The 12,846-nt window shown below is 38.5% G+C and overlaps 2 protein-coding genes across 5 annotated transcripts in view; both read right to left on the bottom strand.

Annotated features, from left to right (window-relative positions):
• Nucleotides 1–12,846, bottom strand: part of aunip (aurora kinase A and ninein interacting protein) — a 954,922-nt gene that overhangs the window by 912,219 nt on the left and 29,857 nt on the right. The window lies entirely within an intron of this gene.
• The window catches only part of LOC114156217 (uncharacterized), a 41,916-nt gene that overhangs the window by 4,505 nt on the left and 24,565 nt on the right, over nt 1–12,846 (bottom strand). For 3 of the 4 annotated variants that reach the window (XM_028036508.1, XM_028036510.1, XM_028036511.1), the window contains exons 14-42: nt 12,435–12,503; nt 12,205–12,263; nt 12,020–12,088; nt 11,915–11,936; nt 11,807–11,833; nt 11,459–11,524; nt 11,228–11,367; nt 10,701–10,814; nt 10,546–10,600; nt 10,385–10,429; nt 10,244–10,291; nt 7,761–7,906; nt 7,373–7,477; nt 7,241–7,289; nt 7,068–7,148; nt 5,658–6,205; nt 4,735–5,473; nt 4,527–4,648; nt 4,327–4,440; nt 3,897–3,954; nt 3,556–3,684; nt 3,246–3,323; nt 2,989–3,162; nt 2,368–2,511; nt 2,101–2,277; nt 1,949–2,023; nt 1,733–1,863; nt 1,130–1,264; nt 960–1,017 (exon numbers count right to left, since the gene is read on the bottom strand). In XM_028036508.1, the coding sequence (XP_027892309.1) occupies nt 960–1,017; nt 1,130–1,264; nt 1,733–1,863; nt 1,949–2,023; nt 2,101–2,277; nt 2,368–2,511; nt 2,989–3,162; nt 3,246–3,323; nt 3,556–3,684; nt 3,897–3,954; nt 4,327–4,440; nt 4,527–4,648; nt 4,735–5,473; nt 5,658–6,205; nt 7,068–7,148; nt 7,241–7,289; nt 7,373–7,477; nt 7,761–7,906; nt 10,244–10,291; nt 10,385–10,429; nt 10,546–10,600; nt 10,701–10,814; nt 11,228–11,367; nt 11,459–11,524; nt 11,807–11,833; nt 11,915–11,936; nt 12,020–12,088; nt 12,205–12,263; nt 12,435–12,503 (3,777 nt within the window). The remainder of the gene's footprint in view (nt 1–959; nt 1,018–1,129; nt 1,265–1,732; nt 1,864–1,948; nt 2,024–2,100; nt 2,278–2,367; nt 2,512–2,988; nt 3,163–3,245; nt 3,324–3,555; nt 3,685–3,896; nt 3,955–4,326; nt 4,441–4,526; nt 4,649–4,734; nt 5,474–5,657; nt 6,206–7,067; nt 7,149–7,240; nt 7,290–7,372; nt 7,478–7,760; nt 7,907–10,243; nt 10,292–10,384; nt 10,430–10,545; nt 10,601–10,700; nt 10,815–11,227; nt 11,368–11,458; nt 11,525–11,806; nt 11,834–11,914; nt 11,937–12,019; nt 12,089–12,204; nt 12,264–12,434; nt 12,504–12,846) is intronic. The other variant, XM_028036509.1, reaches the window with a different exon arrangement.

The following is a 12,846-nucleotide window of genomic DNA, read 5'->3' as shown; positions in this document are numbered from 1 at the left end:
TGTGTTTGTATTAATTTCCCTTCATTATGACATCCTCAAATAAAACCCAGCGCCAACAATTGTCTAAGCTCAGTATAAGTAATGTTGTCCTCTGACGGCCTCTGAGGTTTTATGAGAGAAAATTGGTGATCAAAAATCATGGAGACCAAAATACACAACAGGGAGAAAGCTGGGAAGAGGTTTAAACCATGGTTGAAATATATCCAATTTCAAATTTGTGGCAAGAATTCACAATTGAGCTTTCACCAAACAACTTCATCCAGTCTGACTTGAGCTTTGAGCTGTAGGCGAAACCTTCCATCTCCAAATGTGCAAATTTGGTGGAGACAGAAGCAAGTTTTGCTGCATCTGAAGGTGATTTCAGATATTCTCCCAGAAAACCTGCTAAGCCTGGTGGCAGTCCAGGCCTACTGAGTTTTGGGGTTAAAAAAAACATTAAAAATGACAAATATTTGGAGGTGCACAAGTAGGCATCATAATTTGGAAATAATAGTGCGTAAGGCCAATAGGCGGGTGCAGGGAGGGCCCTTACCGCCAGGTCAATGTGTAAACTATAAATCTGGCTTATTCTGTCTTTACTGTCGGTTATTGGTGTATAAAAATATCCCAATTTAAAATTAACAAACAACGCTTAGCCTGGTGGGTCCCTGGTGGCCCGCCAGGCTTATTAAACCTGGGACTTGAAGTCCAAGTACTGACTTTGTGGGTTGAATACAAATGCACGCCACACTTTTCAGATTTATGTTTGAATTATCTTGAGACATCAATTTTTTTTTTTCCATTTCACAACTAATTACATCAAAGTTTTGTGGTTGTGACAATGTGAAAAAGTTCAAAGGGTAAAAGCACGTTTCATGTTACACATTTCTCCAGACAAACTATGCGTTTTAGTTTGTTTTAGGTACGATTTACACAGAACAATAATTTCATCTGCATTTGCTAATTAAGTTGACGGTTACCTTTACTGAAAGGCGTTGCTAGGAGAACTTTATGCAACTCAGGTGTCAGCCATATGTACTTGAAGAAAAAACACAAAGTCGGTACTTTTTCGTTATTTTTCGCAAAGCGTCAAAGTGAAGAACATTTGAACGAAACTAGATAACAGAAATGCTCCGTTGACTCAACATACCTTTGGTTTAACATTAAGAGCCATCTCCCGCTTCGACAGTGCTTGGATAACATTCATTAAAACCTGATTTTTAAAGTGCAGAGGTAAGTCATCCTGCAGCCAAAACATGTCCAGGAACCTTTGGTCCTCCCTCCGCTGAAAAACATAGACATTATAAAAACGTACAGTACAGACCAAAAGTTTGGACACACCTTCTAATTCAATGGGTTTTCTTTATTTTCATGACTACTTATAAGGCAAGAAATCCCACTTATTAACCTGACAGGGCAGGTTGACCTATGAAGTGAAAACCATTTCAGGTGACGACCTCTTGAAGCTCATCAAGAAAATGCAGAGTGTGTGCAAAGCAGTAATCACAGCAAAATGTTGCTACTTTGAAGAAACTAGAATATAAGGGTATTTTCAGTTGTTTTACACTTTTTTGTTTAGTGCATATTTCCACATGTGTTATTCATAGTTTTGATGCCTTCAGTGTGAATCTACAATGTCAATAGTCATGAAAATTAAGGAAACTCATTGAATTAAAAGGTGTGTCCAAACTTTTGGTCTGTACTGTACAAACGTGTTTTTGAACAATTGCTGCATGTCATTCCCAATACACACCAAGTATTTGAGCTGGTGGTCGAGGCTGACCATATGTCGACAGATATCTCGGGATGAGAGCATCTCTTCACAGATTTCACACAGGAAGGTTTTCTGATATGAACTATGACACTCCCACACATATGCCCTGCCTGGTAAAGGCAAACAATTTTAATATGTTACATGCTTCTACGAAGAGACGGGATGCTGAGGATACGCTGATAGAGGGACACTCACCAGCAACCTTATTAGGATCCTGATTACTTTCCGTCAGGAAAATGTGAAAATCACTCGATTGTAGAAAATCTTTTCCTGTAAAAACCACATATTTCTAAAAATCCGTGCACAAATACCAAAGAACAGTCGCAGTTTTGATGCTCTGCACTAACCAGTCAAACTAGTGGAGTTTGCCTGTGAAGAACTGTGCTCTTCAGCTCGTAAGTGAAGTACAGGAGCTGGTTTGGCTTTGTTGCCTGACTGGTTCTGCTGTCCTGCCACGACAAGTGTGACTTCACGATGAGACCGACTGTCATCTTGCACCTTCAGCTGATTCAGCTGGGCAGTTTCTAAATTAAACATAAACAACTATTTCAGTTAAACTGGAATTGTAAACTTTGTCAACTTTCTAAAGGAAAATGTTGTTGAAAAGGTCATACCTGCTACATCTCCAGCTTTATCGTCAGTCATCGATTGTTGGTGCTCCTGAATCAGATTTTGTGCTTCTAGATCTTTACCACTTGACCGCTGGTGTCTCTGTAACTCAGCTGGACAACGCCTTTCCGCATTTTTCAGGATCGTCTCTGGATCGGAGAAAAGAAGGACAAAATATTAAAAATATATATTAAAAAATATTAGATGCTGCACAACAACATCTCAACTTCTAAGCTTGGCAAAGACAACAAATGTCATACTTTAGAGTTAGTACAACTAAAACTTGTTAAGGTACAAAATATAAACCAATTGCAATTGGATACTGCATTTAAAGCAGATTATTTTAGTTAAGACAATTTTCTGATACAAAAAGAGCAATTGAGGCTTAAAAACAGGAACGGTTGTAACGCATGGCTTTTCAACTGTAGTATTTCAAATGAATGTGTGGCTGCTCTTCCTCAACATAAAAATTGAAGGAGGTGAGTACTCTTATTTTTCTTAAAAATTATTTCATCCAGGAAAAGCGGACAGGTCTTTATTACTGTGTAAGACTTAAATCAGACTTCATACATTTCTATTCTAGACAGAATGTAAAACCTAAAAAAAAAAAAACTTATCCTGTATACCTGCCGTATCTTCAGCTTGAGCACATTGATCCAAGACTTGTTGTGGATCCTGGGTTTGCATGGTCTCAGCTACATCCTGGATCTCTTCATCCACTTGCAAATCTTCCTCATCTGAGCTCTTTTCGCTAAATGATTGACCTGGAGACAAAGCATCTTCATCGACGCACTCCATTTCTATATACGAAGACATAAAAAGGGTTAAAACTACACTGACTCCTTAGAATGATCTGTATAATTGCTCTCATTTGATATCTCACCCAACGCTTGGTCCAGGCTGGCCCAGAGTTGATGGCCGTCTGCAGAATCTGACATTTCATCGTGAAATGCTGGGATCCCTGAGAGTCAACATTTAGAGGAAGAGGTTCATTAAATGTTGACCATTGTGCTGAATGTCACTCGCACACATTAACAAACATCTAAAACGTGAATGAATGGTGTACATTCAGTATTTTTGTGGCTCTCCGCGACCGTCTCCTTTGGGTTTTCTTCCTTATCAGCTGCATTTGTGTTGCCTAACAATTAGAGGTAAATGAGAGGAAGCTACACCAAGCTAACATTAAAACTTACAATCACCTGAGCTTGAAACATCACAGGGACTGGAAATGCCCTTGGAAGCATGCTCCGTGTTATCGACTGAGGGAGACGATGAGGCCTTTAGGTCTCTTTGTTTCACCAGTGTTTTCACTGTTTCTATAGCTGAGAATCAAAAGGCACAAAAGCATAAGTAGGAGCACAAAATTTACCAAAAAAAGAGGCAGTTTCTATGCTTTTTTCTGGTGCCATACAGCAACTTTTGTTTCTGCCAAATATTCTCCTCAATCACAAATTCTGTCTCAAAAATTAGTTCAAATTAACAGTTTATAGTATGATTTTAGGAGATGCAGAATAAAATGTTATTATATATTTACCCAAGTGGTCTGGGAGTTGACCCAGTGTTTGGTACACGTCCTTTTTCACCTCCAATCTCTAGGAAAAGCAAATATCCACACAAACAACATGAGGCATATGTAAAACCTTGAATCGTACATTTTTTGTGCACACGGTACACACAAGAATAAAAGAATTCCTTCAGAACAAAAAAAAGGAAAACATAAAGTGCAAATAGAACATTGATAAAAAATAAATAAATAAATTGGCCTCTGACTTTTTAAGAAGCCCAATGGAGATTGCAGCTCCAAGGAGGAATTTTGTAGAAATAGGCGATTCAAGGATTCCTCAAACGTGTTTTTTTTAAATTTTTTATGAGAGAATAACATTATAACTCAATGTAAATCTCATTCTCTTTCTCTGGTGCATTATTTTCCAAAAGTCACAAAAACATGATTTATTTCAACATACTTGAACAATCTGAGTGTGAGGCAACTCTTTGTCAACATTTGCCAACTTATGAATGATGCGGTTTAACTCGTTTTCCATCTTCTCGTTCCCAGGCCATTCAGGATATTTCAGTTTCTAGTGAAAGAAAAAAAAAATTATGTATTGACTCTCCTCCTTCTATGCTGCAGCTGTACTCGGATCACGATTTAACATTCACATACCACGTATTTGTACTGGTGGACAGAGTCCATCAGGTGGCTGGATGCAATCAGTCTGACTGAACACAACAGACAATAGACCTGCTGCTTTTGTTCACAGGATACCACAACCAGGTAGTTCTTTCCTGTCCAATGGCAACAAGGTGCACACGTTTAAAAAGACTCCAATGCATACAGGGGTAACATTTTCTGCAAATTAAATGATGCTTACCAACTTTAGGAAAGTTTCCACCAGGCATTGTCTTGCTCAAAGCAACATGAGGCAGGTCTTTCCGTACCTTCTTGATTTCTTCTGGTTTCTGGTGAAGAGAGGCCGGCGGTTTCCTCTTCTGAACAGCTGTTTCAGAGTCTGGGTTTCCCCCCGTCAATGAGTTTACAGATGATTTGGTATTTACGTTTATGACTTGTGGTTTAGCCATTTCAGAAGTGGCAGATGATGTTTCCTTAGTCTTAGGTGCTGCTGGATCTTTGGATTTGAGAGGATGTTCGGATTTAAGCGTCGCTGCAGATCCTGTGTCAGACGAGGATGGAGCCCTGCATGTTTCTTTAGATGCTGTTTTACTTTTTGGTGCCATGGACGCTGTTTGGGACTCTGGAGTGGATGTTTTTGAAGTGGTGGTTTTTGTCTGTGTGTAAGGGCCTGCGGTAGATTTCAACGTGTTCGATGGAGTGGTGGAAGGAACGGTTTGCGGTTTTTCAGATTTAGTAGATCCTTCAAACGTTAATGATTTCATTTTGGTTGGAGAAACGTCTGCTTTATATTTTGTGTTTGTGCTTCGAGGACTTGAACCAGCACTGTTTCTCCCGTCGGCGGGCTCTTTGTTACTTTTTGGTACAGGTGAAGTGTGGGAGTTCTCAGAGAGGGTTGATTTCTGTTGATCTGTGTTGCTTGTGGGTTTTTTATCGGATGTGCCTGGCGCTGCACTTCGCTCATTGGAAGAACACACAGCCTTTAAAAAGAAAAAGAAAAAAAAGAAGAATTAGCAGCATGCTCAGTTTTCCTTTGTTAAAGTACAAATGAATAATGTTTCACAATATTATGTTGTGGCAGATCCGCAACTAAACTTCATCAAGGTAACACAGAGGCATTTCGGCAACAAATTAAAATATAATGTATGTATAAACATATATAACCTTCTTGTGATCCTCTTCCTTATCAGCTGCATTTGTGTTCATCACTTTTGTGCCACTTTCTTGTGACATTTTGGTGGGTTCTTCAAAACACGACTTGTTGGAGGTGAGCCGCTGTCTTTTTGGGCTCATTTTGCATCCATTTCCACTGGTTTCATCTGAAGTCATTGGCCTTTTTCTCTCGTTGTTTTGTTGTTGGGTTGCTTCCGGTTTGATACTTGAGCTGCCTCCTGGTTTAGTCAGAGCACTGTTATTTTCTTCAGTATTTTTGTGGCTCTCCACGACCGTCTCCTTTGGGTTTTCAGTCATAGCCTCTTCTGTGCTCAACTTCACTGACAGGACAGTCTCTCCTTCATTTTTTAAATCCTTCAGACACACTTTTTGAGGTCCTTCTTTTTCTGTAGCAACTTTGGTTTCTCTCGACAGTGCCTCCTGGCCACTAGTTTGTTCTTCTTGATTCAGGCCTTTTTCTTTCGTGTCAGTGATGGTGCCTGCTTTCTGGTCATCTGTCTGCAGCTGTTTGTTAGTGTGTTTTGGAGGGATCCTGGAAACTGACACATTCAGAGAATATAAAAAGGCACATTTAATTTCAACTATGAATACAACAATATAATTCATTCATCATGCGAGCAAAATTAACGTAAATAAATTTGCAGTTCAAGTATAAGAAGACAATGGGTAAAGATTCAAAGAACGCCATTCCAACATAGAAAATGAAAACAAATGATGCATCAAAGTGATTCTTGTATAAAATAGATTATAGAATTATCATTGTTAGAATTATTATGTTTTGTTATCACTCTTACATTAGTAGTTTTATATTACTAGTCTGTTTTTCATTTAAAGGTTTGAGTGTTCTCATCCTAGAGAGAAAGAACTTGATAAACTGTGTAAAGACAAAACTAGCTTTTCCCTCAACCTCGAGCATGTTTTTGCAGGTGGTGTCTTATCTTCTTGGGATACTCCTTAGTTGTTGTAAAACTGTCTGTGTGCAGAATTTAGTTTCTGTGTTCCCCCTCCCTGCTGTAAGGATAGCCCTCCCGGCTGCAAATAAAGGACAAGCTTTTACAGACGGGTGGCAGAACGCACTGGAAACGGCTTGTAGAGGCTGATTTTCTGTGCTTTCTCCCCTTCCAAGAGTTTGGTTGAAAAACTAAGTGACGTTGTCTGTGGTTCTTTTTATATAGGTTGAGGAAATACCTATCAATCATTTCTAAATTTATTTTTTTAAATACTCTTTTTTTGTACCCCGAGTGTCTAACAAGACTTTCTCAGTAAGTGGTTCCAGTGCTTAACTAGGTCTGGTGCTGGAGAAAGTTTGATTGCTTTAACTACATGTATGTGACCTTTTTGTAAAATAAAAAGTGTTGCACATCTTTGTGTTGTTTACAAAAACATCTAGTTTTGGCTTACCCAGTTTCCGCATTCGGTTTATTGGAGGTACAAGATTTTCATTATCTGTTGTCCACTTTGCATTTGTCAGGATCATCTTTGCTATAAAACATATATATATATATATAAAATTTTAATAAAACAATCTAGTTAAAGATACCAGGATTGATATTTATAAGAATCCAAAGGATCACCTTCTTGGTAACTGCATGAATCCCAGATTGGTTCGTCCAAGAAAATTTTCTTAGAGAGTAGAGGATATTAATACCAAAAACATAGCTACAACTAGAGAATGGGCCAGAAATTTGATTTTAATTATGAAATACCTGCATGCATGACAGAGAGTGAAGCTTTGCTGCCTGCTTTGCCAAGTCCAGAAGCGTTTCAGCGTCCACAGTACAGTAAGTCAGTGAGTCCGGATGAAAACAGTCCTAAACACACACAAACATTACAGTATGGACTATGATTATTTTGCTGCATATGTAGTCATACAGTCCCAACTATATGACTCCACAAAGGGCAGACAACACACAAACTCACAAAAGTGGAGCTTTGACGTCAATGTCAATATAATATCACATTTATACAACTCTGAACTTCCTGCTTTTGTCTTGTCATCACAATTTTAATTTTCTACTTAAGTGTTTTACATAAACAATCTGAAAACGCATTACACAACAGCAGAAGTGAACATACAAACAACATGAAACTGACCAGGAATGTTGATACGTGTTCCCGACTGAAGACATGAGCTTCAATTTCCTCTTTGTACACCCTCCTTTCACAGAGCAAACACAGGCATCCCACCTCCACCTCGTTCGGTGCGACGGCCACGTGGTGTAGAGCGAGGAACTCTTTGCCTGTAAAACACAACACATAAATACAACCTTAATAAACTCCAAGCGTTACTGTGAAATTTTATGCATCTGGCTCAGAATTCACCTGATGGATTCTAAATTATGCAGGTTTTGCACCTTTTGCGATTTCTTATTTTCATTCGGTGTGAACATGTGACGTCCCGATCCGACCACGTGATTGGAAATCGACCCTGATCACGTGGTTTCAGAAATAACAAAAGTTCGGGCGTTACATCCGAATCTGGGATTGGATACCCATGTATATTGTCTGTTATTACCCAATAGCTAGCCCCGCCCACTCCTCATAACTCCCCTGGGCTGACTACTGACCAGTTCTCTGCCTAACAGGTCCGGATAATCTCTGAGATCTGGGTATTACCCTAAAAGAGATCTATAAGAGATAATCTATTCAAACTGGTGGCGAAAGCGATTCGTCTAGCTCTAACTACCTCCGATCCAGAAGCTACGACCCTTTACAGTTAAGAAACAATCAGCTGAGTAGCCCTCGCAGCTGCATAATTCCAATAACCGCTTCTGTTAACGGTAGCTCGCCTTCTAAAATATAACTCGCTCTTGGAACCGGCTAGATTAATTTTAGTGACTTAGATATAAGTCCCAGGGTCATTATTTATTCTCACTAAAGGAAATTATGAAGCCTCCTATTTACTAGAATCATGTACATTAGTTTTACCTTAATTAAAAGAACTGAAAGAAAATTAAATGACTCAATTAACCCCAATGTCCACCAACCCCATTAGAATTTTATAGTATAAATTTATTGAGCAAGCTTAAGCAGGGGTATGCGACATACAAATCAATAATTAATTGTATATAATTCAAAAACAGTATAATAAAAACAACATGTATAACCATACTATCCTATCTCTTTTCCCTGACCTATGTCGCAAGTTCTAGGATGGACTTTTAGGGAGCAGATTCAGCTCATACCCAGTTGATGGTGGATCTTGGCAACAGGTACATTCAGAATCCTTGGTCAGAGTCTTTGTCCTTGTGTGGAAAAAATCCTCCTTAGAATAGACGCAAAGCAGAACGGGTCCAAATCCTTCGAAAACCCAGCTCTTTATCCCTCAGGGACCTTTGTCCTTTCTCCAAGTCTGTTGCAGAGTTTGAGATCGTTGGGTTGAGGCAGGGCCGACGGTTGAATCAAGAACCAGGGCTGGGGCGGTAGGATCTTGTCCCTTCTTAGCGGCGCGAAGTCTCAACTTCCCCGTGGCTCCAAGGTGCGGTCCTCTGTTGTTCCTCAATCTGCTTCTCCGTGTTGACTCGTCTCCAGCGCCACGGACTAAGAACAGTTGCTTCCTCATTTCAGTCCCCTTTTATAAGTTTTTCCACCATGTGTGTATGGAGAGCTTGGTCTACGTGACTTTCTGAACATCGGCTGATTCTCGTGGAAAGCCCCGACGGTCCCTAACCTGTTTGCTGAGTCTTGTGGAAAGTCCCATCTTTCCCCAACCTGCGACATATCCTGACAGCAGGACCTCACCCATCATGCTGACTTTAACATTATAACTTCCTCTCTTTTCTATAACTCTCTATATTATCTGTTACAATTCATTAACCACATTCAACCCGTATTAAAATCATTTGAATCGATTTCAATTCATCTCAGCTTTGATATTCATTAAAAATTAATCACATCTCTTACTGTTTATAAATCATCAACCATAATCATTACATCGTTGTTACCATTACAGATCATTATTCAGGAATACATTTTATTCCGTGATTACTTATATCCATATTACCAAATGTATTCATACATATTCAATTTTAATTATTATTTTAATCAACCCACAAGATTGCTTTATTTCTCCCTGGCCTTTATGCACCTTTTCTGCGTGTACCTGGAAAGATCTCACAACCCCATGCCAGTTTTCTTGACATGCCGTAAAGCGAAGCAGAACACGATGGCCGTGCACTGTTGCCACCTTAGCAACGTAGCAACGGTGTCGCTATGTTTACTTAGCGACTTTTTCTATTTAAAAAAAATGACTAGTAACAAACAGGGAAAGTTTTTGGACACTTTCCATTAAACTCTCCCTGTTTATTGGAGACTTTGGTGACACAACAGGAAAACAGTGAGCAGTGAGAGTAGACCCCGCATTGGCTGCTCGGGCCTCAGAAGCACTTGCAGACAATTAATCAAAATACCAAAATAAATACCAGCATTTCATTAACACAGTCTAATTGTTCTGCTAAATGATAAATAAAGTGGATAAAATAAAATAAACAAAACAATAAGGGACACCGTGGATCTGTTTGTTCGCTCTTCTTTTCAGATCAATACTTTACAAAAGTACTGCCAAACAGGCTACTCACCTAGCAGAGGGAACTGTTCATGTTTGCTGTATGTCTTGCTCTGTGGAACTGAAAGGGCATTTTACAAAAATGTGTGCATCAGCTTAGAACAATAGGTGATTTCGATTTACTTTGGATTCTTTATCGTTATACTCTACACACCTTTATGCGTAAAACCACGATACTGCACTTGAAGGTTGTGAAATACTGCAGTCACAACAAAAATAGAGATTTGTAAATTTTGGGTTATTTCACCAGAGACTTGTGAGGCTCAACAAACATGCTTGTTCAAAATTAAGGGAGAGACACATTTTAGTTTTTACCTTGTTCGTATTGAGAGTCGAGGCAATGAAATACGGAGTATGGAACGTCAAAAATCTACAAATACAACAGATATAGAATATTTGTGTTAAAAAAGACACATAGAGGAAGCAGTAAGTTCCACATACAAACATATTGTTAAAAACTTGCAGGTCACCTTCAGGAAGATCCGGCCTCGATTTTGTTCCGTCTTCCATGCCGTCCACCTCAGGGCACTGTCGTCCAGGTCTCCATCCCAGGCAAAAGGCAGCAGCCAGGGATTCTGATACAACTGAGAATATTAAACAAGCCAGTGGTTAAATGAAATGTTTTACTGAAATAAACAGCTGCTGCATTAAATATTATGAGGCACACTGCTTTAGCTTTTCACCTATCGTAATGGAAACAGCATTATGTTTTCACTTTGTTTATATATGGTGTTTCGGCTGGATTTCCACATTTTACATTCAATTTTAAAAACATGTCATCTTAACAGTACAAGTCTTTATACAAGCTAATTTCCTAACCAGGTGGAAACAACATTTTCTTAAAATACTGCAGACAACGGAAACAATAGTTTAACTGAAAACGCTTAAGACCCGATTTTCTGACTTTTAACGCTAACGTGGAATCACATGAAGGTGCAGAAAGACATACATAAAAAAGATGTAGCAATTACAGAACTTTATCACAGTAGAAGTTAACCTGAGTGCTTATTAGATGCTTCCGGGATTCAAAATGATTCTGGACGTCAGACTGATGAAACAAATCCCGACAGGCGATGCACAGATAAAATGGGTCATCTTTAGAAACCGAGGTGAGGCACGTTATAACCAGTGATGTTCCTGCAGCACAAAAATGCAAAAATAAATAAATTTAAAAAAGGTCAATATTTTCTAAACATCACATATAACATAAATGTGCATGTGACCTTACCGACAGGTGGCATATTTGTCTTTAAAGACTCGTTGATGTACGTGTACAGGTGCACATAGAACTTTCCTATCAGGAGCGGAAAAGAAAAAAAAAAAAACATTAGCAGATGTCTGAAGTTACAAAAGAGAAACAATTTCTCCATTTGTTGTTACTGTAGTACAGAATTGTGCACAGCCTTTACAACACTGAGCTTCATGCTCAGACCCCAAAACTGTTCTCATTAAATGCCATTTATGTGAGCTACCAAACAAAAGATTAAGAGAAATGTTTAAAGGAAAAACGAGCTTTTTACTATTGAATATCAGATACATATTGTTAAAGCTTTGATTATCGAGACTGTAAACATACCTCGCTCATAAAAATGTCCTGTCCAATCTGTAGAAAGAACTTCAATTAATAAAACATTAATTATACACAAAACATATATTTCATATTTGACTAAATTGAGCTTTTTACCTTGAGAAAGTTCCTGCATCATCTGTGGAAGATTACAGTTTTTAGGCGATCGACCACAACAACTCCTGTTTGTTAAGAATTTTGGGGCAAGATAAAATTACTTACCCTTATGTGTTCTTCGTTTGTTAAATGCTCCAAATACTTGAACATGTTGGAGAAACCTTTACTGCAGTTCTTTTTTTTATAGAAAGAGATGCAGAAGAACAGGAAATGGGGATGGAAATGTCAGTGTTTGTTTCAAGCTGTGATTTGACCACATTTAAAGTTATGCATGTATCACAATTTATCACCTGGCAGTCCACCATGCATTTGACCTCCTTAGTTAAAGGAGCAGAGGCTGGATGATGATCTAAAAAGGGAAAATGCATTCAAATTTACAATTTTTAAAACAAGAAACTATGGAATTAATTAAAACAATTTGCTAAAATTTTGTTTGAAACGCAAAAGGATAAAATTAACTGATAGTTCACAATTTCACACAATCACTACACAGATTTGTGCATCCTGACATCACACATACCAATCTTGTCGCCTGGTTTAATGCTTATGGTTAAGCATCTCTTTGTGACGGATTCCAGGCTCTTCAAAGCTAAAAGACAGAATATATTTTAAAAAACAAAACAAAACAAACTGAAGTGTTTCACTGCTCGACTAAGGTTAATGTTAAAAGTAAAGCTGCAAGCAGTTATGACAGGGTTCCAAGCTCTTCTTGCAAACTGAGTCCTGTCCTGGCAAATCTCCACTTTCCAGGTTAATTTAATTTTTTATTTAAACTGCATTTAATGGCGATCAAAACTGTAAAACCTTACAAACTCAACTGCTGGAAATTATCCAAATGTTATGGTGCGTGAGATTTGCTTATTCAGCTCTTTAGCTAATTCAACTTTGTTCACATGTGGCTGAACCAGACATCTTTATTCTAACTAGGCTTA

This window comes from Xiphophorus couchianus, chromosome 13, assembly GCF_001444195.1.
Source record: "Xiphophorus couchianus chromosome 13, X_couchianus-1.0, whole genome shotgun sequence".
Taxonomy (NCBI): Eukaryota; Metazoa; Chordata; class Actinopteri; order Cyprinodontiformes; family Poeciliidae; genus Xiphophorus; species Xiphophorus couchianus.
The sequence above is the reverse complement of the archived record's forward strand: the minus strand, read 5'-3'. Positions and strand labels throughout refer to the sequence as shown.